This window comes from Alligator mississippiensis, chromosome 5 (assembly GCF_030867095.1).
Source record: "Alligator mississippiensis isolate rAllMis1 chromosome 5, rAllMis1, whole genome shotgun sequence".
NCBI lineage: Eukaryota > Metazoa > Chordata > Crocodylia > Alligatoridae > Alligator > Alligator mississippiensis.
Genome location: NC_081828.1, coordinates 165,592,422 through 165,618,848, shown reverse-complemented (window position 1 = coordinate 165,618,848; position 26,427 = coordinate 165,592,422). Strand labels below are relative to the sequence as shown.

Sequence of the window (26,427 nt, the reverse complement as noted above, 5' to 3'; positions counted from 1 at the left end):
ACAATTTTGAATAAATGTGATCAATTCTGTTGTTCATCTCTCCCTCCCTGTGTTTTTGAAAAATGTAACTTCCACATATCAAACCTGAAGCACAGAATTGTATTGTGACCAAATATTTTTCTTCTAGCACCTGTCATTAATGGAAATGCAAATACAGAGCTAATTTTAACACTCATCTATACCACTGAAAAACTAGCGTAACACTGAATTTTTCAGAGGACATTGAATCTAAGAGCAGAATCTGATCTTGCATTTCCTAACTGGAAATTCCTTTGAACTTTCCAAGTTAGGAAACTCGGAAACTTTCTTGACAACAGTTACCTGATAGCACCAGGCTGTATTTCATACCATGTTTTGTCATGATAATTAAATTACTTTAAGTGCAAAATATCTGTACAGAGAGCAATGGAGTGTTAGCATTGTCCTACAAAAGCATCACTGAAAACCTAAAAGTTATTGCTAAAACTTCTTTTTGTGGTTTATGACCTTTCAGACAACGTTTCTAGTGAATTCTATGGTAACACACTAAATGTCCAGAGCCATTGCTAACCATTAAGGAGAAGGATAAACAGAGAAACTGGTTCTTCCATATTTTGATAATCCTGCGGTAGAATATAGAAATTTACTCCTACTTGCCTGGCACTTCTTGTGAATAAGTAAGGCCCTTCACTAGCATACTGATTACACTATATGCTAGTAGAAAAGGCCTGGTTTACCACTTGTTGAACCCCTGCAAAACAAAAAAGGGATTATATTGGCCAGCACTTTATATGCTGTTGAAGCAAAATGACCATGGGGCAGCAAACCTGGAATGTGGATATATCTATCCAGTGTTGAAAGCAGAAGGAATTATGTATAACGCAAACCTAGGTACTTGCTGAGTCATCAATAAAAGCATAAGTCAACAGCCACCAGTAGGTGCATTTACACATGTGCTTTATCATGGAGTTGACTAATTAACTCTGCAGTAAAACATCACTGCCTACACGTGTGCTGGTATTAGGGTGCAGTAGATAATACTATCCTACAGAGGAGTAATTGTGTGTGCTGAAACATACATTTAGACAGTGACAGGAGCTGGCTGGAGCAGGAAGGTGTTAAAGAGCCAGGAGTGTCCACCTCCTGGCCCCACACTTTAGCACCCTTATGCTCCAGTCAGCCCCTCTGACACCTGAAGACGCCACCTGGAGTCCAGGGCTACTCTGCCCCAGCTCAAACTGCTGTAGTCCTGGGCGCACATGCAAACTGCACTGGAATTTATCATATTGCCTTAATGGCACATGTAAATGCACCTAGCATGTCTATCATTAGTTAAAATTATAGTTGGGAAAACCTAGGAGCAGCATCAGAAATTCTTTTCAAATCTATTTGTTGGTGCAAAATTCAACACTTTGCAAAGAGAGTGTTCAAAATCATCCAGAGCCCTCCAAGACAGTACACAGAGTCAGTCTCCATCTCTCTCTCTCTCTACACACACACACACACACACACACACACACACACACACACACACACACTAGCATGTAGTAAGTAGTCTGTGATATTTTTACTACCTAGCTATTACCAACCTTCATAGCTATGATTCCCTGAATGTGCATGATAGCTGAGTACCAGAGTCACTGTTTTTTCACTATTTAGAGTCCATGCCAGGTGTCTGCATCCTTGAGACCGGGAAAATCACTCACCAGTAATTCGGTTTGACGAAGCCCCTTCTGTTCTCCCATCCTATGGAAAGTTCCAGAAAATCAGTGTTATGGCACTGTCTACCAGGAAGCAAGGAGGCAAAGAATAATGAAAGACAGAGAATATTTGAGCAGTGATTCTCCCCACCATCTCATCAGTTACTTTTCAAACTGGCATCTTTCAGTCCAGATGGGATAACTCAAAACAAAAGGCAGTAGAGAAGGTTGCTGGATGGGAGAAGAGGAGGAACCCTGACAAATTTAAATTACAAGTGAGTAATTTTCCATTGTTATTTGTTCCCAACTTCTTCCATCTTGCAGGAGATTCCAGACAATCAGTGGATATAACAAGAAGATGTGAATCCTTACAGCTGCTTATGAACAAGTAGTAGAAAGAATTCAGACAACAGCAATAGGGTATAAGATACTGTGTGATTAGTGTCTGAAGCAAGAATACAATGGCCTTGCATATCTCCACTGAAATTACCTCTGCTTACATTGTCCAGAAAGATAAAATATATTTAGAGTATTTTTGGCTTTTGCTGGCAAAAATGGAATCTTGCCTATCTGTTCACAAGTCATATTAACAATTGATTTTAGCCAACACCTGACAGCAGGATAGAAGCCAAACTGCTGTCTCAGTTCAGTTTTCAAGAATGGACAAATAGACTGCATTTTATAAGGGGAAATAAGCAAGTACAATGTATTCCCATTTTCTAGATGTAAAAAAAACCCCAAACCAAAACAAAAACAAAAAACCTCTTCTCAAAGAGGAATAGGAAATACCTGAATAGAGGGTTAGCAGAGACATGGGATTATTCATGGAAGTCCAAATCCAATTTAGGTTTTGTGAGAATTGATATTTGGGCAATAAAATATTTAATCAATGGACGAAGAAGGCATTTGCAAAGTCAACAGATTCAGGAGAGATTTTCATGTATGTCCTACAAATTCTGTAGTGCACCTCCTCTCATTGATGAGTAAACACCTGAAAACTGGTTTTCATAAAATAGGGATCTAAAAACATTGGAGGCATCTGTATGAAAAACCTGAAGTCCCATGGTATTTATAATCTGAGTAGTTAGGACAGTTTCAGGCTCTGGAAAACTCAGGTAGAAAGCTCATAGACCTGTGACTGTTTCTTGATCACAGATTTGCAGGTACTATGCCAATCAGTATTAAATTAATTATTAATGATTAAACTAATGCTTAATTGCCATTAATATTCTTTCAGTTCTTCTAGGCCATGAAGTATAGAAACATGAAGATAAAATTGTGGAATTGTGGAAGAGGAAATGAGGACACCTAGAAAGAGTCCAAACATGGTGCAACCTCAAGGTCTAGGAAGCTGGAAGACAATCTCAGTCAGATAGGAATAACAAGGTTCAACATCTTGTCTACTCTGGGTTAAATTCAGGGGATTAGAAAGACATTACGAAAGAAATAGGTAAACTCTTTTCCCAAAACAGAAAAAAAGCAAGCCAGAATCTTGAGATCTTTCCTTGGGAACTGGAGGCAGATGAATTTACTCAAAGACTTCTTTAAACACAGCAGAAAAAGAAAGGATATCTCCTAATGCAAACCCTGGTGTCTGGGATTAGTGTGCAGAACTCTGAACTTGAGTATCTACTCTCTTCTTTCGTCTCAAACTGAAAGAAAAGTAAAAACTAACAAACAAGCAAAACAAAACAAAAACCAGGTCTGAGAGTTGAGATATGGGATAACATTCAGAATTTATCTGCCAAAGGATGTTTGGCCTTAAAAAATCTAGAGAGATGTGTACACTTGATTTTCTATACAAGGTCCAGGACTGTGCACCAGGACACTGCAACATAACCTCCTGTGATATCCTACATAAATTGTAGAGTATCCCGAAGCCCCAGGTTCACCATCAACAAAACAGCGTTTTGTTATCTATCCCAAATTGGTTTCATGATACATGGATACTCATTAATACCGGGAATAATGCCTGAGACATAAGTAGAAATAGAAACCTAGCTAGAATGCAACTGTGACCTACCATTTTCCAGAACTCTAGCACAGAGCATGCATCACATATAAAAATGATTTTCTCTTATCTCACTCTAATACACTATGCTGTTCCTAAAAAACAGCTTAAGTTGGAGATCTATAAGAATCAGAGAGGAGAGCTACACAGAAAAATATAAAGAGCAATGATTCTAAGAAACAGTACACAGATCTCAAGATCCTTGGAAGTGTACTGTCTATATGGGGACAGTATTACAGAGACTTACTACAAAAGAAAAGCAAAGCACTGCAATAGATATATCTAAGTATAAAAATGTTCATTTTGAGGATAGAGAATATAGTGTACCAACAAAAAGTTTAAGGACAAGGTGTTTGAAAAGTGGGATTTCATTACCAAGGCAGCACATATCTAATTCACCAGAGGGTATTGTCTCTTTAAGTCTGTAGCAAAAACCTTGCAAATTCTTTACAGTCTAATAAAATTCCTTGTGAAATATTGAAACTACTAAACAATTGTTTTGGAATTCTTTGATACCAAAAAACCTTGTTCTGCTTGTTGTTTTAAGAGTCTCTATGAGGCTTCTGTGGCTTTCTAGACATCTGCCGATTTGGTAAAAACATGGACACTTGTGCATTACAGTCAGTTCCTGAATGAAAGTCTCACCAACATTTTTAGAGACTGTCATAGTTATTCTAACCTCCTTTCATTTACCAAAACAAATGATTCATGTCTTCCATGAGGGGGGGACTCTAAGCAAGAAATTGGTTAGAAGGTAAGCATGTCTGATCAGATTTCTTTTTCTAATACTGAAGCAGCAGGCAGCAAACAGGCAATGAAAGGGCACCAAAAATAAGTTCAAAGGGCCTGAATTGTCTTGAGCTCAACAGACCCAGCAAGTCACAAAATGGCACTGTTGCAGACGTGTTATTGGGAATTTGTAAAAGGAACTTTGGAAAGAGAGCACGAGAGAAACGGGCCAAATATTTGGAGGAAGAATCTGCCACTATACAGTAGAGAAAGGAAAATGAACCTCATCCAGCAAATGAGGAGAAAGAGATGATGTTTCAGCTGAACCAATGAAGTTTAGCTTGCCTGAGTAAGAACAGAAAAATAAAAGGAAAGATCAATCACAACACAAGGAGGAAAAATAGCCCTTCCCAAATATCAGAAAACAGAAATTCTTATTGAGCCAACAACCACCAACACCTATTAGCCAACAATTGAAGGGTGGGGCAAACAAATGTCCTAGGGCATTTATACACATGCTCTGGGAGGCGGGGCAGGGGGGGCACTTTAATTAGTGCCAGGTGGAGCCGCTCATCATGTGTATCAGCATTCCCATGCTGAAGAGTGGCAGTGGGGGCGCTTTTACTAAAACTTGTCAAGCGAGCTTTAGTTAAAGTGCCCCCACTGCCATTTTTCAGCATGGCTTTGCTGAAACACATGACGCGGTAATTACCACACTCCAGCAGCCTAGATTAATTGAGTCTGCTCCAACACACTGGAATTACAACACATTGGAGCAGCCTCGATGCACATGTATAGGTGCTCCCACATTCCTGGTAAGAGGGAACAGGAATGTCAAGACATAATCCAAGGAGTCAGTATTCATTCTGTAAGAACAAAGGGAGAGTGAACCAAACTGAAGTCCCTGAGGATTTTCGAGAAGCTATCTTTGCCAAAACCAAATCATCTTGCTCTCTAAGATAATTATTATTGTTGTTGTTGTTGTTTTTGTTGTTGCTAGGGTCAGAAGGGACCTGAGCAGATCATCAAGTCTAACCCTCTGCCATAGGGGCAAAAGGATGCTGGGGTCAAACAACCCTCCTTTTGAAGACCCCCAGGGTAGGATTGAGCACCACTTCCCTTGGAAGTTGGTTCCAGATCCTAGCCGCCCTGACTGTGAAGTAGTGCCTCCTTTCATCTAGCCTGAATCTACTCTCCATCAACATATGGCTGTTATTCCTTGTTACTCCCAGTAGTGCTCGGGGGAACAGGGACTCTCCCATTGCCAGCTGGTCTCCCTTGGCCAGTTTATAGACAGCCACCAGATCCCCTCTCAGCCTTCTCTTGTGGAGGCTGAACAGGTTCAGGTCTCGTAGCCTCTCCTCATAGGGCCTGCCCTGTTGCCCCCTGATCATGCGAGTGGCCCTCCTCTGGACCCTCTCAATGTTGTCCACATCCCTCCTGAAGTGCAGTGCCCAGAACTGGACGCAGTACTCCAACTGCAGCCTGACCAGTGTCGCATAGAGGGGGAGGATCACCTCCTTGGACCTGCTCATGATGCATCTGTGGATGCATGACAAAGTGCAATTAGGCTTCCTGACCGCGTCCTCACATGGGCAGCCCATGTTCGTCTTGGAGTCTATAATGACTCCAAGATCCTTTTCTGTCTCTGTGCTGATGAGAGGGGTGTTCTCCAGCCTGTAGGTATGCTGCTGGTTCTTCTTCCCCAGGTGCAGTACCCTGCACTTGTCAGTATTGAATCCCATCTTATTCTCATCCACCCACCTCTGTAACCTGTCCAGATCCAATTGCAGCCTGTCCCTGCCTTCTAGCATGCCCACTTCTCCCCACATCTTATTGTCATCTGCGAATTTGAACAAGGTGCTTTTCACCCCCTCATCCAAGTTGTTGATGAAGATGTTGAACAGTGCAGGCCCGAGGACCGAGCCATGGGGGACCCCACTGCCCACATCCCTCCAGGTCGATGCATTGGGCTGCTTCCGGTTCACTAGAAGCACTGAATAGTCAGCGTATTTCAAAATCTGACTTTTTATTAATCCAATCAGCTTTTAGAAAAGGGAAAAGAAATGCCATACCTAGGAGCTATACTCACAGTTATTATATAGGGAATGGATTATAATATAAAGAACCAAGAGTTCTAGTTTTTTGTACGTCTTATAATATAAAGAAGGCATTTATAATGGAAGGGAGGTAGGAGCTAGTAATACGCATGCTGTGAAGAGCAGCATTTTATCGCATCTTCCAGCTGGAGTCTAAAGTTTAAGAGTCTCAATGTCTAAGAAAATCATAGTCCTATAATTTACATACTTGCCCTTTTCCTGTCCCTGGCAGGAGGTCATGGTTCTCTGAGATTTCCACCAATGGACAATATGAATAGGATTTTACACACTGGAGAGTGAGGGAGAAAACCCAAGAAAGAGTCAAGCTGTCACTGGACCTGTGGCTATCTTGCAAAAGTAAAGAAACAACTGCATGGGACAAACACTGCCACATCAGACATATCAGTTCTATCTACTAAATTGCAGTAGAAACCACTCTACTGCTGGAGTTTTTTGCCATCTCTGAAGTAACGCTAGAAAGATATGCTCCCCAGAATTCTGGATGAATGGATACTGATTAAGAAAAAAGCATGGCCGTAAATTATGTAAATTTTGATGTGAGAAGGAAGAAGCAGGAAAACAGGAGGGACCAACAGAAGTTGTAGGAAAAGTGGGAGCAGGGCAACATTCATGCAGAAATGACAGAGCCAAAACTGAATAGGCACTGGATCCAAACTAAAACCACAGACAGGCAGGTTTGGATCATATGTGTAGATCTAAAGGGAGCAAAGAATCTGACAGGCACAGTTATTAGTCCCATTAAGAGTGAGAACTTGTAGAGATGTATCCTTGGAAATGCATTCTCCAATATTTTTCTGATGTCGTGAATCTACAAAACTAGCATAGATTCACCAGGCAAGTGGTCAGTATTAGCCGAATCCTTCTCGTTTATGTCCTTCTTCTTCAAGGTGTCTTTGGTCTTCCCATTGTACCCTGTAATGAAGGTATTGGATGGAAATAAGTTATAGAAAGTGATGAAAGCTAGGCTCCAAGCTTCCAGGAAAAGAGGCAAAGGATACGAAAAGTTTAGCTTTATACATCTTTTTTGCTTCACTATTCTTTGTCTCCTTCCTTCCTGGTAGATGGTACCATGAAGATTGTCTGGAATATTCTGCAGGATTAAAGAAGCAATGAACAATAAAAACATTCACATCAAAGCCATTCGTTTACTGTGGTCTCAGACTGGCATTTTTCATCAAAGTTTCTGACTGTTAAAAAATAAATAAATGAAAATAACTAGTCATACGTAGTAACCCTTTCAGGAAAGCCAGTTAAAATATATTTACATATACTTCTGCATCATGTCCTAAGCATGTGAATACCTGCTTTAAAGATTGTAAAAATGCAGACTATTTTAAACTTTCATGGTCATATTTTACACTCTTTGAATCCATAAAGCTCTCATTCATGTAAACAGGAGTTACAAGCAAAGTGTTAAAAGAGGACTTTTATAGATCCTCCTTTAACACATTTAGGTATGCCATTTGTAGACAAAAAAAAAATATCTTTCTTCAGTTCAGTTTACTCTCACTACTGATTCCAATGAAAGGGGGGAAACTTGTTAATGCTCTTTACAGATCATAAAACAGAAATTAATATATTTTTTTCGGCAAACTTCTGTTTCTTTTTAAACAACATAATAGAAGATATTTTAACTTGTGTTTACCTCCTCCCCATCTCAGACACCTTGCTAAATCATTGCCAGTCCCAAGAGGCAGAATAGCAACTGGAGGATGCTTAGGCAAATTTGCTTTCTCTGTAAATAAATTTTTAAAAAAAATAATTAAATGGACAAGACATTGATAAACCTCAAAATGAAGTTGTGCAGATAAAATGGTAAGCTTATAAATAAAGGTTTGGTTTTGATTCAACAAAAGATAATGAAATACACTTTGTGAAGGAAGCTGGCTTTAGAGACAGGTATTCCATCAGCCACAGTGCAGCCCCCCCAAGAACTAGCATTTACTGTGTAATTACATCATCGTTGTCACTGGCTACTAGCATTACTACCACCATTATTACAATATGTTGGCATCCCTGACTGTAGTATCAGGCTTAAAAAGAGAGATTGAAGATCTTGGTAAACATGCTTTAAGTTTTATGAGTCAGCTAGGACATAAGGATACTAGGATATAATGAACTTAAAAGGCCTGAGCAGAAAATCAAGTCTTGTAGATTTCTGCTAAATTAGTCAGGTTCGAGTTTAACTACATTTCCATATGGAATATATTCTGCATATGAGGACTCAAAGTCAAGCAGGCTCTGGACCCAATACCCATACATTCTTCCCTTTGGAAATAAAGTTGAGCAAATCAGGTGTCTCTATCTTACCACTTTATACATGACAAATTCCTTTGAAACTTTATAGTTTAAACTTAAGAGACTTTTGTTTTTTTACACAGACTAAGTATTCCAAGCCACTATATTTATGGCCCACAGAGCTACTCTATCCAGGGTTACCAGCAGGCTATATGTTCAGGGACATGTCCTGCCCTGGAATTCAGGGTCTTTTGGCTACGCTGGCCATGGCCAGAAGCAGCGAGCTTGACTCACCACCACTTCCCCTGCAACCCACTGCTACTACTGGACCCCTCCCCACTGCTGTTGGACCCCCACCAGTTCCAGACCCCACACCAGTTCCAGACCCTTCTTACCTACCACCCGACCCATCTCTGGCCTCAGACCCCTTGCACTGCTACCCTCTCCATCACTGGACTCCTGCTTCTGCCACTGTAGCCACAATAGGTAACCACAGATCTGGCTCAAGGCCCCAGGTGAGTTTGACAGCCCCTGCCATAGACCATGACTAAATCCAGAAGTTTCAAACACCCTGGGACTACCAGATTTTTGCTTTCTTCCTGTAACTGAAAGAAGGGAGTGAATAAACGGAAGTTTCTGGAACTAACCAAGATGTGAAAAATATTTGATTAATCTTTGTAAGATGCATTTAAAGCAAAAATGACATGTATTAGTTCAATGATCCTAAGTGTTTAGGTAGCCTAGGGAACTAGCAATAGTAGACTGGAAATAGGGAACTAAGCACTCTAGATATTGTCAATGATAATCATTTACCATATCACTTAAAAGGTAATGGATTTCACTGTAAACCGTCTGACTATCAGTCTTTTAAATATGTGAAATTATATTTAAAATGGTTGAATGAATATATTGAAAAATAAGACACAACATTGTTACACCCCCAGAATTTAATAGGTCAAAATAAATAATTAAAACCCCCCCCCTGTATTACCTATGCAATCCAAAATCCAACCAACTGTTCCATCTCCACCACATGCTAGTACTCTGACGTCAGGAACATCTCGGAAAAAATTTAGTCTGAAAAAAAAGTACAATACTTATTTAATTAAAAAAAAAAACAACATTCTGTATTCTCTCAATTGTGGGAAGAATATTTTTCTATTATCTGAAAGAAATATATGTTTCACCTAACAAAACTCATGCTTAACATTTTTTCAATAATAAAAAATGATCTATATTCACAAAATCTCACAATAAGTTGTCTGATAAACCCTTTTATGAAAATATTAACTCACAAATTAGTAGAATATTTTAATTCTTGAGTATAGAACATGTTATTACTTTAAAACTGAAGAAGGCTGAATAAGAAACATTTTATTTTGTTTTCAGAGAATATGTGGCTCTAGAATTCTATGACAACCTCTATTGTTTTTAAAAGGGAAAGTGGATATTGAAATGCCTTTCATTATCTTATATGCAACATACAAAGCAAGCCTGTGCACCAACACCCTTATTGAAAAATAAACCAAAACAAGGTTTAAAAATTGACTGGTAGCCAAAAGCAAAGAATGCCAAGAATGACTCACAACTCTACCAGCTATTTTTCATAATTTCATTCTTGCTCATGGTACAATTTATCCTTTTTCAAAATAACAATGGCTTTTTTCACATGTCAATGAATAACCTCCACGCATTTAACAAATAATCAAATAAGGAATTTAAAAATACTATATATGACAACATAGTGAGACAAATAGCAGATACATACCTGGGCACTTTTGTGCCCTGAGTGGCAGCAATGCGTGAGGCAACACCACTGGCAGGGGTGGCAATGGCTGGGCCAGCTGCCAGTAGCATGAGTTGGGGGGCAGCAGGAGGACAACGTTCTATGGCGACCAGGGACTTTTTGGTTGCATCCAGACGAGCAAGCACGTGCCAGTTGTGGCATCTCAAAGCTGTTTGAGATGTCGCAAGAGGCACACCATGAATGGAAAAATGTTCCCTGTGCTGCAAATATGCAGCAGGGACTCCAAGTCTAATATCAGGAAATCCTGGTATCAAAAGAAAACATGCGGGGGAAAAAGCAGTGCAGGGATCCCTCCTGGAGCATGCCCCAAAGTAACTGGAGTCTGGGTCCTCCAGAGAGATGCTCTAGCACCTGACCAGAGCATCTCTATGACTTCCTCATGCCCCTGCTGCTCCAGCATACTGCCTCAGCAAGCTGGAGGATATAGAAGTGGGGCAAGGCTGGTAGCAATGGCTTGGACCCAAGCTCAGTCCCTGGTAAGCAGGGAAATGGGAGTGGGAGGACTGTGTTTGTGGGGGAATTGTGTGGGAGTGGGGGGGATTGTGAGAGGGTAAGGGGGAGACTGTGTGGGAGGGGTGGATCCCCGGTCCACAACAGCCAGCAGTGGACCCTTAAGACATTCAAGGCCCCTTGCTTGCAGAGAACCCCGGGAGCCCCTGGCTCTTCCTGAGACCCAGGGCCTCCAGGTGGCACACGGAGCTGGCCTGGCCCACTGGCATGCACCTTAGGACAGGACAGGACCAGTTCCTGCTGCCACCTGGTGCTCACAGAACTGAAGGCAGGACCAGCCTGGGCTGGCTCCTGGCACATGTGGAGGCAGGAGCCAGCCTGACCCAATAGCGCACAGCTCTTTTTGGCAGTGCTGGGAGCCCCAGGTGGTGGCAGGAGCTGGCCTGGTCCTGGCCAAAGGTGTGTACCAGGGGAATGGGTTGGCTCTATGCAGCACATTTTGGCCCGGGTCTCAGGCAGCACTGTGCTCTTGTGGGGGGCTGTGCCGGCAGCAGGCCATGAATGACAAAGGCCCACTGCTGGCTGCTGCTGCAATGGGAGCTGTGTGCTGTGGCAGGGGGTGCATAGGGGACCCACCTTTCCCACACAGTTCCCCAACACCCACAGTCTCCCCCACCCAAAAACCCCCTACAATTGACCCACAACCCTCACACCCCCACCCACAAGCCACTCCCACAAACCCCCAACTCCACCCACATACCCCACACCCACAAATCTCCCCACAATCCATCCACAAACCCCATTCCTCTAAACCCTTGTACAAACCCCACCCCCAAACTTCACCCCCAAAGCCCTACACCCTCCCCACTATCCCCTGACAAGCCCCCCAAACCCCACATCCCACCACAAATCTCATACCCTGCCCAGTGCCAGATGGGATGGAATCTGCTAGTGGGGGCCATGGCTTCAGGGCAACTGTTGCACTAAAGCCCTACCCTGTGCCCACACTGGTGCTAGGACATGCACCCCAGCTTGGGGGGGTGCAGCTTCTAGTGCCAGGAGCCACTTGTGGGGTATGACAGGCTGGGGAGGAGGGGGGAGGTGGCAGCAGGGGTCTATGTGTGTATGTGATGGGCCAAGGGTGGCAGCAGAGGTGTGAGTGAGAAAGAGAGAGAGATGGAGATGGGGGATGTGGGAGCACTACAGTAGGAGAGGCTGCCAGAGCCAGGTATGGAGCCCCCCTGACCTGCTAGAGCAGCTTGTGCAGGGGGACGCCAGCCTGGAAGGGAAGGGGCTTGTCCAGCCCAGTCCCCAGGTCCCAGCCAAGGGCTTCCCAGGAACAGCATGAGGATCACTGGGGCCTGGGTGCAGGCACAGGGAGCAGAACAGCAATGGTTGGCACTACTCAGTGTCACAAAGCAGTGCATGGAACAGCTGCAGGTGGACCCATGTCCTGCTGTGGGCTGAGAGCTGCTCCTGGGAGGGAGGGAGTGGGGGGCAGGCAGGGACTGCGGGTCATGAGTCACTGAAGGGGATGTGGGTTACAAGTTAGGGGCAAGGGCATGGGCAGGGGCATAGCATTAGTATCCCAGTGCTGCTCAGCACCCCAGATCCTGGTGAGCAAAGGGGACAGGGACAGCTCTGATTTTTCTATGATAAAAAAACAAAAAAGCAAACACCAAAGTGTATAGATATTTCGAATTCATTTTATTATGATGACAGAGGCACTAGCAGGCTTCCAAATTGCTTTAAAATTGTAAACATATCAATAAAACATTGTCCAACTGACCTTCTATATATACGGGTGTTTCATTTTAATCATGGAAGAACACAGATTTTGGGTATTTTAATAAGAGAATTTGGGTTTTTTATCAGAGAATTCACAATCTTAAGCAGGGAACACCAGTATCCCTGCTGGTGAGGCAAGTGGTAGGACTAAGGCAGAGAAGCCTGCCCAGGGCCAACACTGGGGACCTCCCCAGATGTGGTGGCTGACCTCCTGGCCATCTGGGGCCAGAAGGAAATGCTTCAACAATTCAATGCAGGCCACCACAATGAGCACATCTTCCGGGTGATAGCTGCCCAGATGACAGAGCATGGGCACCAGAAGACATGACAGCAGTGCCGCACAAAGGTCAACTGTGCAGCCACACCCTATTGGTAGCTGGTTTAGAGGTGCAGGTGGGTCTACTGCAGCACCCATACAACAGCCCAGATGGCCAGGTGGTCCCTGTCTCCATCTGGCAGGATCGCAGGCATGGGGCCACTGGTCCAAGAGGACAGATGCTGTCACAGGTGACAGCAAGTCACAACCAGGCAGCAGCCCCTACTCTGCCAGACTACTGCAGTGGGTAGAGGGTGCAGGGGCCACTCTAGGTTAGGTTTGTTGCAGCAGTCCAGCTGGTACAAGGGGCTAATGTCCCCAGATACCAACTGGCCGGGCCTCTGAAGATCCTGTCTATTTGTAATATTCAAATACTGTGGGCCCTAAGGCCCACCTGGCTAACTAGTAGCCTTTATTGTATGGGGGCTAATGTGTAAATGATATAACAAAATACTTGGGACAAAAAAGGCAAAAAACAGGACAGGACTGATGTGAGGGGCAAAGAGTCAAAATGGGAAAATGAGTGTGTCTGAGGGGAACACTGAGCAGAGCCCCCTGGGCCGTACCCACCAGTCCTCAAAGGCATCCAAGGAGCCGGTGGATGCTGCCCACTGGTGCTCTGCCTGGAAACATGCACAGAAAAGTAAGAGGAAAGCAGTCCCACAGTCTCGGGGCACCTTCCCAGCCAGAGCCTCCTTCCTGGTCAAGTATACGGCCCACTTGGCCAGGGCCAGAAGGAGGTTGACTAGGAGGTCCCAGGACTTGGTGGGGCTGCAGATGGTGTGACCAAAAACAAAAAGGTGGGGGGTGAATTGAACTAGAACCTCAGGAGGAAGTTCTGGAGGTGGAGGTGGAGGGGTTGCAGCCTGGCGCACTTGAGGGTCATGTGCACCAGGGTCTCCTTCTGCCTGCAGAAGCGGCAGGAAACTGGGGTATCTGGGAAGCTCGCCACATACATGCCTGTAGCAATGGCTCCATGGAGGAGCTGCCAGCCGAGGTCCCCAGTGGCTCATGGGATGAAGGTGGAATACAGACTCAGCCACTAAGGTGCACCAGCCACACCCTCACTGAGCAAGTCCAGTCACTTGGTGTCTGGGCAGGAGGCAAGGGCAGCATGATTGGTCATGCAACACACAAGCATGTAGAGATGGCGGCGATGGACAGTGGAAAAGTGGATGGGTCTGGTATCCTCCAGCCAGCTCAGGTGGTAGATAAGGGAGTGCCACAAGGTCGGGTAAGGCACCGGCCCCATGACAAACTCCAGTGGGCTGGAGGACATGGTGTGGCGGGGACCACCACCACCCCGCACGACCTGGTCAACAGAGGCAAGGGCTTTGGGAGGTAGGGCAGATTTTACTTCCTGGATCAGATGGCAGATCACTTGTGTCATGGGTAGACCCATGCACTGGACCAGAACAGCGGGTCCACCCATTCCTGCCTATCATAGTCCAGGAGATCTCCAATATGGGTGACATCAGCCAGGAACAACTTCTATCACAATTGGGGTGCCTCTGCTGTCAGCACCTCCAGCTGGGGGTTCCAGAGGAGGGGCTCAACGAGCGGATCAGTGCCCTGGACGAGTGTTGCAGGGTACCTGGAGACAGAGACCAGCCTCCAGGCCTGGTGGAGGTCCTGGTAGAACTCTGGCAGCCCTAGCAGGTCCTGCAGGGAGAAACTTCACAGGCTGAGGAGCTGCCAATCTTATCAGAGCCCCTGGAAATGGTGGAGGAAAGCACACCCCAGGTGGCCCCATGCCACATGGCCACCAACACCGTATAGCAGTCATTGCAGGGCCTGAAGGTGGAACATCAGGACCTGGCTATGCAGGCAAAGCAGGCCCTGGCTGCCCTCCCACAAGGGGAGACTCAGGACCTCTGCAGTGACCCAGTGCCATCCTGGCCAGAAAAACTCCAGTGCCTCCAGGGGGCATAGGCAGGAAGTGTAAGCGGTGCCAGAGCATGGACAGGACCAGCTGGTTCATCACCAGCACTCTCCCACACAGGGATAGACACCTCAGGAGCCCTACCCATGCCCAGAGTTGTTCCACCAACCTTGCCTCTAGCTGCTGCCAGTTCTCCAGCAGGGAGGGGCCTGTGGGGGACAAGTAGACCCCCAAGTAGACCAGCAAACCCACGCTCCAGTGGATCCTATGGAGCATGGGTGGGAGTGAGCCCACCTGCCACCCATCACCCACCATCAGGCCAAAGCTCTTGACCCAGCTGACCCAGGCAGAAGAGGCTGCCAAGTTACAATGCCTGGCAGGCCTCTACCTGTGCCAGGTCGCCCAAGTCCTGGACCGTGAGGAGTACATCATCAGCCTATGCTGACAGGACCAGCTGTACCACCAGTTGCTGGAGCATCAGCCCCACCACCCACCTCCACAGGAGGACAAGGAAGGGCTCCAAGGCCAAGGCATATAGCTGGCCTGACAGCAGGCAGCCTTGATGCACTCCTTTCCTAAACGGGATGGGCTTTGTCAGGGTCCATTTGAGTTTGACCAAACACTCTGCAGAAGCATACAGCACCTGGAGAGCTCATATGAAGCAGGGCCAAAAACTAAAGGCCCTCAGTGTGCCTGTGAGGTACCTGTGATCCACTCTGTCAAACTCCTTCTCTTGGTCCAGGGATAGGAGGGTGAAAGACAGGACCTCCTGGTACACTAGCTTCAGGAGGCCCCAAACCAGGTATAGATTGTCAAAGATTGAATGTCCAGGCACCATATACATCTGGTCGAGATGGATCACATTCATCAGCACAGACTGCAGATGCAGCAAGATGGCCTTCGCTGCCACCTTGTAGTCCATGCAGAGGAGGGACATGGGATGCCAGTTCTTCAGGTCCTTCTTCAGCAGGAGGGTCAGCATGGCCCTCCAGCATGACACAGGGTGTTCCCCAATCCTGCATTTCTCACTTATACCAAACATTCCATTTTCAAAAGGCCTAGACGCTGCTTGCCTGTCAGTGATATCAAGTGGAAATAGACTACCCTAACTGAATGCAATAGAGAAAAATAGCTTTATCAACAAAACTCAATCAGTTCAGACATTTTATTTTACCTCAAATCTTATATAACAGACATTTTGTAGGTTGGCTTAATACAGCATTAGCATGCAGCAAAGCAAGCTTGTCTGTTCCTGCTCCCACGAAAACATTCAATAGCCTAGCACACAGTCTCACACATCCTACATTACTGCCTGAAGCAATGAGTTATTGATTGTTCTGGGGTGGAATCTCATTTGTTTGTCCTGAAATTCTACCTGTGTCAAAACTGACACTAAATTTTCACAAAAAAGTTTTGTTTGATAAATCAAAAAATTTTGACAAGATTTCCCAACAAATACTATTCAAGTCCACCTGGAAGTGTTTTATGTTTATACACAGTAACTTTTACCTGACAAGAAACCTTATTGCCCAACATCAACTTCATATTATTAGTCTGGATCCTTTGGATACTTAATAGAGTCATAGTTATCGTTCTTACAATGGTAGTATAAATTTAAAGATTAAATATACATTAAAATCCTTAACTCAGTACAAATTTCAAGCGTGCACTAATGATTAATAAAGGAACATGTTTATCTGTTCCCATATGGTTTCTTTCAAACACAGCAACACTCAGCATTGCAAATAAAGAATTGGACAGATTTGCTAATAGAACCTGAGAGCGGGTGCAAGTATAGTCTATCAAGATTTCTCTAGTCAATTAGCATTTTACTTGCACCTATGGCTTCTAATCTACAGAACATGTTTTAAAGCAATTTAAATGAAAATATTGGGTTTGGTTTTTACATACACTAGGTCTCCTTTGCACTGCTACAGAAGTATAAATAAAGGGCCTTAACCTGTAAATAAAACTTAGAACAAATGTAAGGCCCCTGTATCCTGTCAGAATAGTGTAAATGTAAGGGTTCCAGTGTAAATGAATATCAATCTTATTATCTTTAACTTGCCCAGAATATAAAAAAAACTCTTGATTCATAACTACCTCAATAGTATAAAAATAAAAAAAATAGTTAATCACAAGTGAATCTACCTTTTCCAAAAACTGTGTATATAAATGTATATTTTCAGCCCTTTCAATTCTCTATGCCTAAACTTATACTACAAATGTAAGACATATGACTAAGAATCATAACCATGATAATCTGATAGCCAAATGCCAATTACACAATTTATCTTGAAAGAAATAAAACACATTGTGATCTGAATAGGTTAAATAGGCTAACAGGTTTCTTAAAATATGCATCTGAGTTATATCAAATCTCTTTCATCAGTCCCATGGGACGCCCCTGCCCACTACAGGACAGGGGGGCCTGGGTGAGGGAGATTCCCTGCCCTCCATCAATGCTGACCTCATGAAGGAACACCTTGAGAGGCTGGACATCTTCAGGTCAACTGTCTCTGACAATCTACACCCCAGGGTACTCAAGAAGCTGGCTAGCATCATAGCACAGCCCCTGGCATGATCTTCGAGAACTCCTGGTGCTCTGGTGATGTGCCTGAAGATTGGAAGAAGGCCAATGTGGTGCCCATCTTCAAGAAAGGGAGGAAAGTGGATTCGGCAAACTACAGGCTCATCAGCCTGACCTCTTCCTGGGGAAGGTCTTAGAAAAGATTATTCTCAACAGACTGGTCAACGGCAACAACCCGAGGGATAGCCAGCATGGGTTTGTTGCAGGTAGGTCTTGCTCGACCAATCTTATCTCCTTTTATGACCAGGTGACCTATCACCTGGACAAGGGAGAAGAGATTGTTGTCATATATCTTGACTTCAAAAAAGTCTTCGATCTGGTATCCCATGATCACCTCTTGGCAAAACTGGCCAATTGTGGCCTTGGGTCCACCACGATCCACTGGCTGGGAAATTGGCTCCGTGGTTGGACCCAGAGAGTAGTAAATGACAGAAGTGAATCATCATGGTGCCCTGTTCCCCCAAGGCTCTGTCCTTGGACCTATATTGTTCAGCATCTTCATTAATGATGTGGACATTGGAGTCAGAAACGTACTGGCCAAGTTAGCCAATGATACCAAACTCTGGGGTAAAGCATCCACACCTGAGAACAGGAGGGTAATCCAGGCTGACCTTGACGGGCTCAAGAAATAGGCGGACAAGAACCTGATGGTGTTTAACACCGAAAAATGCAAGGTTCTCCACTTGGGAGGAAAAACCTGCAGCATCCTTATAGGCTCGGCAGTGCTACGCTGGTTACCACTACGGATGAAAAGGACTTGGGGGTCATGATTGACCACAAGACGAACATAGCAATGTGATGCTGCGGCCAGTAAAGCAAGCAAAACACTGGCTTGCATCCATAGATGCTTCTCAAGCAATTCCCAGGACGTCATTCTCCCGTTGTACTCGGCCTTGGTGAGGCCGCAGCTGGAGTACTGTGTCCAGTTTTGGGCTCCTCAATTCAAAAAGGATGTGGGGAAGCTTGAGAGAGTCCAGAGAAGAGCCACACGCATGATCAGAGGTCAGGAAAATGGACTTTATGATGACAGGCTGGGAGCTATGGGACTCTTTAGCCTGGAAAAGCACAGGCTCAGGAGTGATCTGATAGCCACCTATATATTTATCAGGGTTGCTCACCAGGATCTGGGGAAATGATTGTTCACCAGAGCACCCCAAGGGATGAGAAGGTCGAATGGTTATGAACTACTGCAAGACCATTTCAGGCTGGACATAAAGAAGAATTTCTTCATTGTCTGAGCCCTCAAGGTCTGGAATAGCCTGCCACCGAAGGTGGTTCATGCAACCTACTTTGAACACTTTCAAGAGAAATTTGGATACTTATCTTGCCGGGGTCCTAGGACTGTAGCTGACTTCCTGCCCCTTGGCAGGACTCGATGATCTTCTGAGGTCCCTTCCAGCCCTAATGTCTATGAAATCTATGAAACATCTAGCAAAATCTATATTGAATTTCTTAGGAGATAATGCTATATTTTGGTATCTGATTTTTCTCCTATTGGTTAAATTAAAAATATATCATCACTAAATGGTATTCTTCATACTTTTTCTAGTTAATGTTTTACACCAGTTGACAAAGTAGCATTAAACTGGTTTAATCATATAGTTTAGTGGTTTGTCCCACATCCACTACCACTGTAGTGTGTTAGTGTAACACTGTATTCAAACATTTCAGTTGCAATGGCTTGTGTGTACTTATCCCTCAGTTTCCACAGCTCCAAGAAACAGTTCATGGAGCTTTATGTAGATTTCACAAGACTAGCAGTGCAGTGTAGGATAGTTGTTGAGAACTAGATTAGTTCAGGTAGCCTGTGACTGTGTAGGTTATGCTTAGGAAATGTTTTATTTAAATTGTATTAAGCATTATTACAAGTTAGAAAGTTTTCTGAGCAGTCACACAGTAATACTTACTACAGTCTAAATAAAACCCTCCCTAAGTCCCATTCAAGACTGGTGAGCTGCGAGGACTAGGACTGGCAAACAGGCATTTGTTGATCTCAGCTTCAGTTTTGCACCAGTCTTGAACACATCCCCCGCCACATTGAAGTCTCCTGATCATATTACCTACGTAGGAGAGTGGGACAAGTACTATGAGCTGGAGATACTCCTCCCTGGAAATGTCTTAACTTTGCTACTCTACAGTAGCACTTAACACACATTTTAACTGGCTGAACACTCGGACACTAACATTTTAAGTGCAGTTACCATACCCTACATATGTGTGACAAAGCCCTGTGATAATAGTTGCATTGAGACTGGAATGGCTAAAGTGCAGACATTTATAGCCCCGTCAAATATAATCAACTCAGATAAGTACTTCAGCCTGACCATAAATGGACTGAAGCAATTTATTGTGTGAAAGTAAGGTGGGTCATACCTGGATGGAGGACTAAAAATTGTATTTATGAAATAAAATTCTCTTTTGTAGAGAAGCCATGGTTTACGGAACTAGGTTTTAATAACTGAAGTTCAACAATTTTCCCTGGGAAATTACCCAAGTATCTGGAAAAGGTCTATTGTCTTTAAACAAATACAGTACTAAGACTGTTCTCTAATACTATTTTTGCTTGCTAGTCACTTAAATAGTATTGAACCAAATAATATATCAAATCTCTAAGATATTTCCTAAAACAATTTTTCTCTAAAGTGAGACATGAACCAAGTAGGAGCACTTATCTCATATGACCAATAGCTTTAACTGCAGTCTAATATGTCAGTCACACACAAAAATAAAATGTGATATGGTTTGATCTTGATAAGATGGGTTAATGGGAGAGAGAAGCGAAAAGTTCAACTGTTGACACCATGGGCACATCCCCATAAGGATGCACACATGGTTTGCAGTGCCAAAAACCCATTTGCAGTGCCACAAACCACATGTGGCACATATGCACATATTCGCCATGCTGCTAATTTGCAGCATGGTGGGTTTTGACAAGAGGAGATTCTGGTATAAAAAAGAAAAACCCACCAATAAAAAAAGCATCACAGCACACAGCAGCAGTGCATGCCACCAGATACAGAGCCTGGATAGCCAGAGCCAGATTTAACAGAGTAAATCTACCAATGTACCTTTTCTACTTAACTTGCCACTGAAGTCTCTTAAACAAAGTAACAGTAAAGAACAACAGCACTCAAAGGCACAGTTTGGTTGCTGAAATATTTGCTCCATTGTTCTATTACCATAACTTTTACATTTTGCCATAAATATAAATGCTACAGCGAATATTAATAACTGAAAAACACTTATTTGCTTGACTATGAATGGAAAACTGAACACAGCTTTTCTCTCTTAGATTGCCAAAGCTGTTATTAGTTGGCCATGTAACTGGACAGCCCACATTCCATCATCATTATAACACTCAGTTACAAGTTTCTGTACACTAATTAGACCAAATTAATAAAATCACTTTCATTAAACAAAATTAATTATTGAGGGGAAGGGGCAAATACTCCACTCCAGAAGATCATATTTAATGTGTGAAGATTAACTGGTACATGGGTGCCAAACAGTTGTACAAGCTAAAAACACTTTTTTGCAGAGGACACTTCCTTCAGCTTCAGGTTGTAGCATTATAATAGAAAACTAATTTAAAGGTGTATTTGAAGGATGATATTCCAGTGTTGCAATATCTGTGTCCACAAAGTGTTAAATCAACATACTCCATAATAGGCATGTGCAAAAGCAAACTGCCTTGCAAGATCAGAGCCTATATTTATATTTGTGGGACTAAGTTTAGGTATCCAAGCTGAAAATGTTGGCTACTGATATACTTGGCATGCAGAAGTGAATGATAAGGACATTCTGGCATTATTATGAACTCCCCTTCCTCCCAGCCCCCAGCTAAAACTAAAGAGCACTATATACAAATAAGTGATCCAATACTTATTCAGGATTAACATGAAGGGGTAATTCTGGTCTCCAATGGAATGAAAGTCAATTAAGCTGAAGATAGCATAAATAAACAGACATAATAAAGAAATACTGGACATAGTATCATAGTGCTTAGAGTTGGAAGGGCCCTAAACAGATCATCAGGCCTGATCCCCTGCCCCGGGCAGGAACAGGTGCCAGGGTCATATCACCCCAGCCAAATATCTGTCCAGCTTCATCTTGAAGACCCCCGAGGTAGGAGAGCACCATCTCACTTGGGAGCCCATTCTAGAGCCTGGCAGCCCTAACTGTATAGTAACATCTCCTGATGTCCAGCCTGAAGCTTCTCTCTAACAATTTGTGGCCATTATTCCTAGTAACCCCTGGGTGGTGCCCAGGGGAACAGAGCCTCTCCCAATTCCTGCTGATGACTTTGTAAACAGCCACCAGATCACCTCTCAGCCTTCTCCTGCAGAGGCTGAATAGGTTCAGGCCCTTTAGCCTCCCTTCATAGGGCCTGCCCTGCTGCCTCTGGACCATGCGAGTGGCCCTCCTCTGGACCCTCTCAATGCTAGCCACATCCCTCTTGAAGTGCAGTGCCCAGAACTAGGCATAGTACTCTAAATGTGGCCTCACCAATGCCGCATAGAGGGGAAGGATCACCTCCCTGGACCTGCTTATGATGCATCTATAGATGCACGACAAGGTGTGGTTAGCCTTATTGACCGCTTCCTCACATTGGCTGCTCATGTTCATCCTGGAGTTATCAATGACTCCAAGATTCTTTTCTGCCACTATGTTGACAAAAAGGGTGTTCCCCAGCTTATAGGTGTGTTGCTGGTTCCTGTAGTGTAAGATTCTCCCTAGATGCAGCACCTGGCACTTGTCTGCATGGAATTCCATCCTATTCTCATCCACCCAACTCTGTAATTTGTCTAGATCTAGCTGGATTCTGTCCCTCCCCCCAGCATGCCCACCTCGCCCCACTACTTGGTGTCATCAGTGAATTTGGACAGTGTGCATTCCACACCCGCATACAGATCGCTGATAAAGATGTTGAACAGTACAGGCCTCAGGACTGAGCCCTACGGGACTCCACTGCCCACATCCCTCCAGGACAAAAATGATTCATCCACCACCACTCTCTGGGTGCGACCATCTAGCCACTTTGCCACCCATCAGACTGTATAGGCATCAGTGCCACAGTCACTTAAGTGTTTTTTTTTTAAGAGAATGTGTTGGGAAAATGTGTCAAAGGCCTTCTTAAAGTCCAGGAAGATGACATCCACCCTCGTTCAGGGACTTTGTGACCTGACCATAAAAAGAAGCCAAGTTAGTCAGGCAGGACCTGTCCTCAGTGAACCCATTCTGGTTGCCCCTGAGCATTAGCTCCCCTGCTGGGTCCTTGCAGATGTGCTCCATGATAATTTTCTCAAAGGTCTTCCCAAGGACCAAGGTAAGACTGACTGGCCTATAATAGCCAGGGTCCTCCTTTCTCCCCTTCTTGTAAATGGGGACCACATTGGCCCTTTTCCAATCCTCTGGTACTTGACCAGTGCCCCACAAGTGCTCATAGAGCCATGCCAGGGGCCCCACTATGACCCCCACCAATTCCCTCAGCACCCTCAGGTGAAGAGCATCTGGACCTACTGATTTAAATATGTCCAGCCCCTCCAAAAGTTCCCTAAATAAGTCGTCCCTAACCCCAGGTATGGCAGTGCCTCCCCTGGGTCCATCCACAATTCTAGTGGGGGAGATGTCCTGGTCCCTGTTCAGAAATATGGAGGCAAAGACAGACATATAACAAGGAGATACGACATGCTCCAATGAGCCTATAACCTAATAAGACATAGCAAATGGATGGAAAAAAATAAACGATGCAGGGAGAGGGTCAATGAGGTAAGAGAGTACTCATATTTTCATATAGATGGTGTGTGGATACAATGCATGGTCCTCCTTGCCCAGGCACTATAGCAGAAACAAACCTTAAAGAAGGATTTAATAAAAGGAAAATATATTTTACAAGTCTTAGATAAAGAATTATTAAAACACTAAAGAAAGCATAGAAGTGTTTGTGGGAAAAGTGGAATAACTTGACTGAAATCATAGAATCATAGAAAATTAGGATTGCAAGGGGCTTCAAGAGGTCATCTAGTCCAACCCCCTGCTCAAAGCAGGACCATCCCCAACTAGAACATCCCAGATTCTGGTGGCAGATGATAAAACAAGGAGCAATGGTCTCAATTTGCAGTAAGGGAAGTTTAGGTTAGATATTAGGAAGAACTTTCTCATGAGGAGGGTAGTAAAATACTTGAACAAAGGTTACCCAAAGAGGTTGTGTAATCTCCATTCTTAGAGGTTTTCAAGACCAGGCTAGCCAAAGCATTGGTCAGGATGATATAGTTAGAGCTTGTTCTGCTTTGAGCAGAAGGTTGGACTACATGACATCCTGAGGTCCCTCCCAACCCTAATTTTCCATGATTCTATAAATCTACCTCTATTCTAAACTTAGAGGTCCTCTAAAAGAATTAGAAACCTGCAAATTTTGCTAAGGAAGCTATGCATTGCCATTGCTAGTTGCAACTTTTGTCTCCTAAAAATATTCTGTGTTATACATCTCTTTGTTTAAAAGTCTCTGTGGACTGTAGGGTGCCTAGCAGCAAAGTAATCATGAATAAACTGTTGTAATGGATTTCAATAATCAAGGAAAAATAGTGTATTCTCAGAATAGGTCTGTAGTTTTGTGAAGTCACAAAGGTCAAGGTGCTGAAGATTACATACTGAATTATAGAGAGTTGTGGGGATTCATCACAATTCATGCTGCAGAGTTAGGTGCCTTTTAAGCAGATGGAAGTGAAGTTTTAAATAGGATTCTTGGTACAAACTTGTGTACGGAGTTCTTAAAAATGGCATTTTATCAAATTAAGTGTTTAAGATAGTTAACAGAAGAACAACTTTTGTGGAAATAATTCCTATTATCAGGTATAAAAATAACATAAATTAGACATTTCAAATAATACGCCTAATGGAATGTGGAGTCTTTTCAGCTGGACAAAGCTTTTGAGAAATGGTGACCTCTCTACAGTGACATGTGGGTCTACAGCCGAACTGCTATTCTTCCAGCTATTATTTACCTCTCTATGAGGTGAATAATGACTGAATTTCAGATTCTTCAAGATCATTAAATCCACAATAACAGTTGTTGTCAGAAGTAGAAGGCTCCCATAGAGATATAACAACCAAATAGGGAAACTCTTTTCAAGGCTAAAAACACAGGTGCTAGGCACAAATTACACAATGTATCAGCCTGGCAATTTTCATGTCACTTTGTTAACTGTGGCAGTCTGTAACTGTGCAGTACCTTTTATACTTTTGTTCAGCTGCAGAGCTTACAGGGCTTCTCCAGTGCACCCTTATCTCTCTGCTCCCAAATAAAGAATTTCTAAGCCATTAATTAATATGTGCCAATGCTTAATGTGACTGTTGCCCTTTGGCTGAGCAGTGGTTGATTTCAGGGCCTCACAGCGGGTCAGTTTCTGTTTCTAGAGAGGAATCTATGTCACAGAGTCAGGTGCGATGTGATTTGTTTATATATACCATATAAATATGCTTATTTGAACTATGTACATAAGGCCTGTCAACCTTAAACTGAGACAGAACCAGACAGCTTTAGAAAGCATATCTTGGTTATTCTGAAAAGTCACCAGAAACAGCCAGCATTGTCCCTGTCTCTCTACCTCTCTAATCAGTCTCAAACTACAAAACGTTCCAGTCCTGGGTAATGACCATTACTCAATCAAGATCCAAGGAGCAAGAGAAAATTCACCCTAGCAAGAGTCAGGGAGCAGAGCAAATTTCCCTTTACAAGATTCAAAAACCTTTCCTCTGCTGAGCTGTTACTGTTGAGGAGTATTTTTAAAGGATTTAGCCTTTTTGTTGCAGTCACTTACAGTACTACAACCACATACATACTGTGCAATCTTGTACTTTACCCTTTCCTGTAGAGCATCTCATTCCCCTAGGAGCATAAAAAGCTCCTATGCAAATACACTGAAATGCTGAACTCATGTTAACTGAAGAATTTAGAGACGCGGGGCACAAAACCTTAGCATCATATCTCTTTGGTTGTTGAATGGTACAGAATGGTGCCTCAAGATGAGATCACAGTATATAAACTCCTAAACACAAAATGTAGGTATTAAACAGTGGATAGTTTTCTTCTACAGAAAACGACTACAACACGCATAAATAAAATTAATAGTATTGCTTGCAATAGCGTACGAGGAATGGACAAACTACTTGGACATAAGAGCATTGCTCAGGCACACAGGGATGAAATCAGGAAGGCCAAAGCACCTGGAGTTGCAGCTACCAAGGGATGTGAAGGGTAGGAAGAAGGGTTTCTTCAAATATATGTCAGCAATAAGAGGAAGATCAGGGAAACTGTGCATTCCTTACTGAACAGGGGAGGCAGCCTAGTGACAGATGATGTGGAAAAGGCAATGCTTCTTTTATCTGCTTAGTCTTCACAGGCAACATCAGCTCCCAGACTACTGTACCTGGCAGCATAATTTGGGGAGAAGGTGAGCAGCCAACAGTGGCAAAAGTACAAGTTAGGGATGATTTAGAAAAGCTGGATGTGTATTAATCCAATGGGATCAGACGTGATGAATGCGCGGATGCTGAGGGAGTAGTCTGATGAGATTGTAAAGCCACTGGACATTAGGGATGTGCAAAGCGGGCCCTGTTCGATTCAAATTTGACCCAAATCGTGGACAGTGATTTGATTCATTGATTTGGATCGCTGTCCCTGATTCTATTCAGCTGAATCTGAAAATTAAATGCTGATCCAGAGAATCAGTGATTCAGACATAGACACAGCTTTAAATGTTTTTCCTACATACCTTGAGGTACCAGGCACAGCTCATAAATGCTGCGATGCTGGGG

The 26,427-nt window shown here is 43.6% G+C and overlaps 1 protein-coding gene across 1 annotated transcript in view; it reads right to left on the bottom strand.

The window, feature by feature from the left end:
* The window catches only part of DGKB (diacylglycerol kinase beta), a 620,162-nt gene that overhangs the window by 329,675 nt on the left and 264,060 nt on the right, over positions 1-26,427 (bottom strand). Inside the window, exons 17-18 of the mRNA XM_059728962.1 lie at positions 9,769-9,854; positions 8,185-8,274 (exon numbers count right to left, since the gene is read on the bottom strand). Of these exons, the coding sequence (XP_059584945.1) occupies positions 8,185-8,274; positions 9,769-9,854 (176 nt within the window). The remainder of the gene's footprint in view (positions 1-8,184; positions 8,275-9,768; positions 9,855-26,427) is intronic.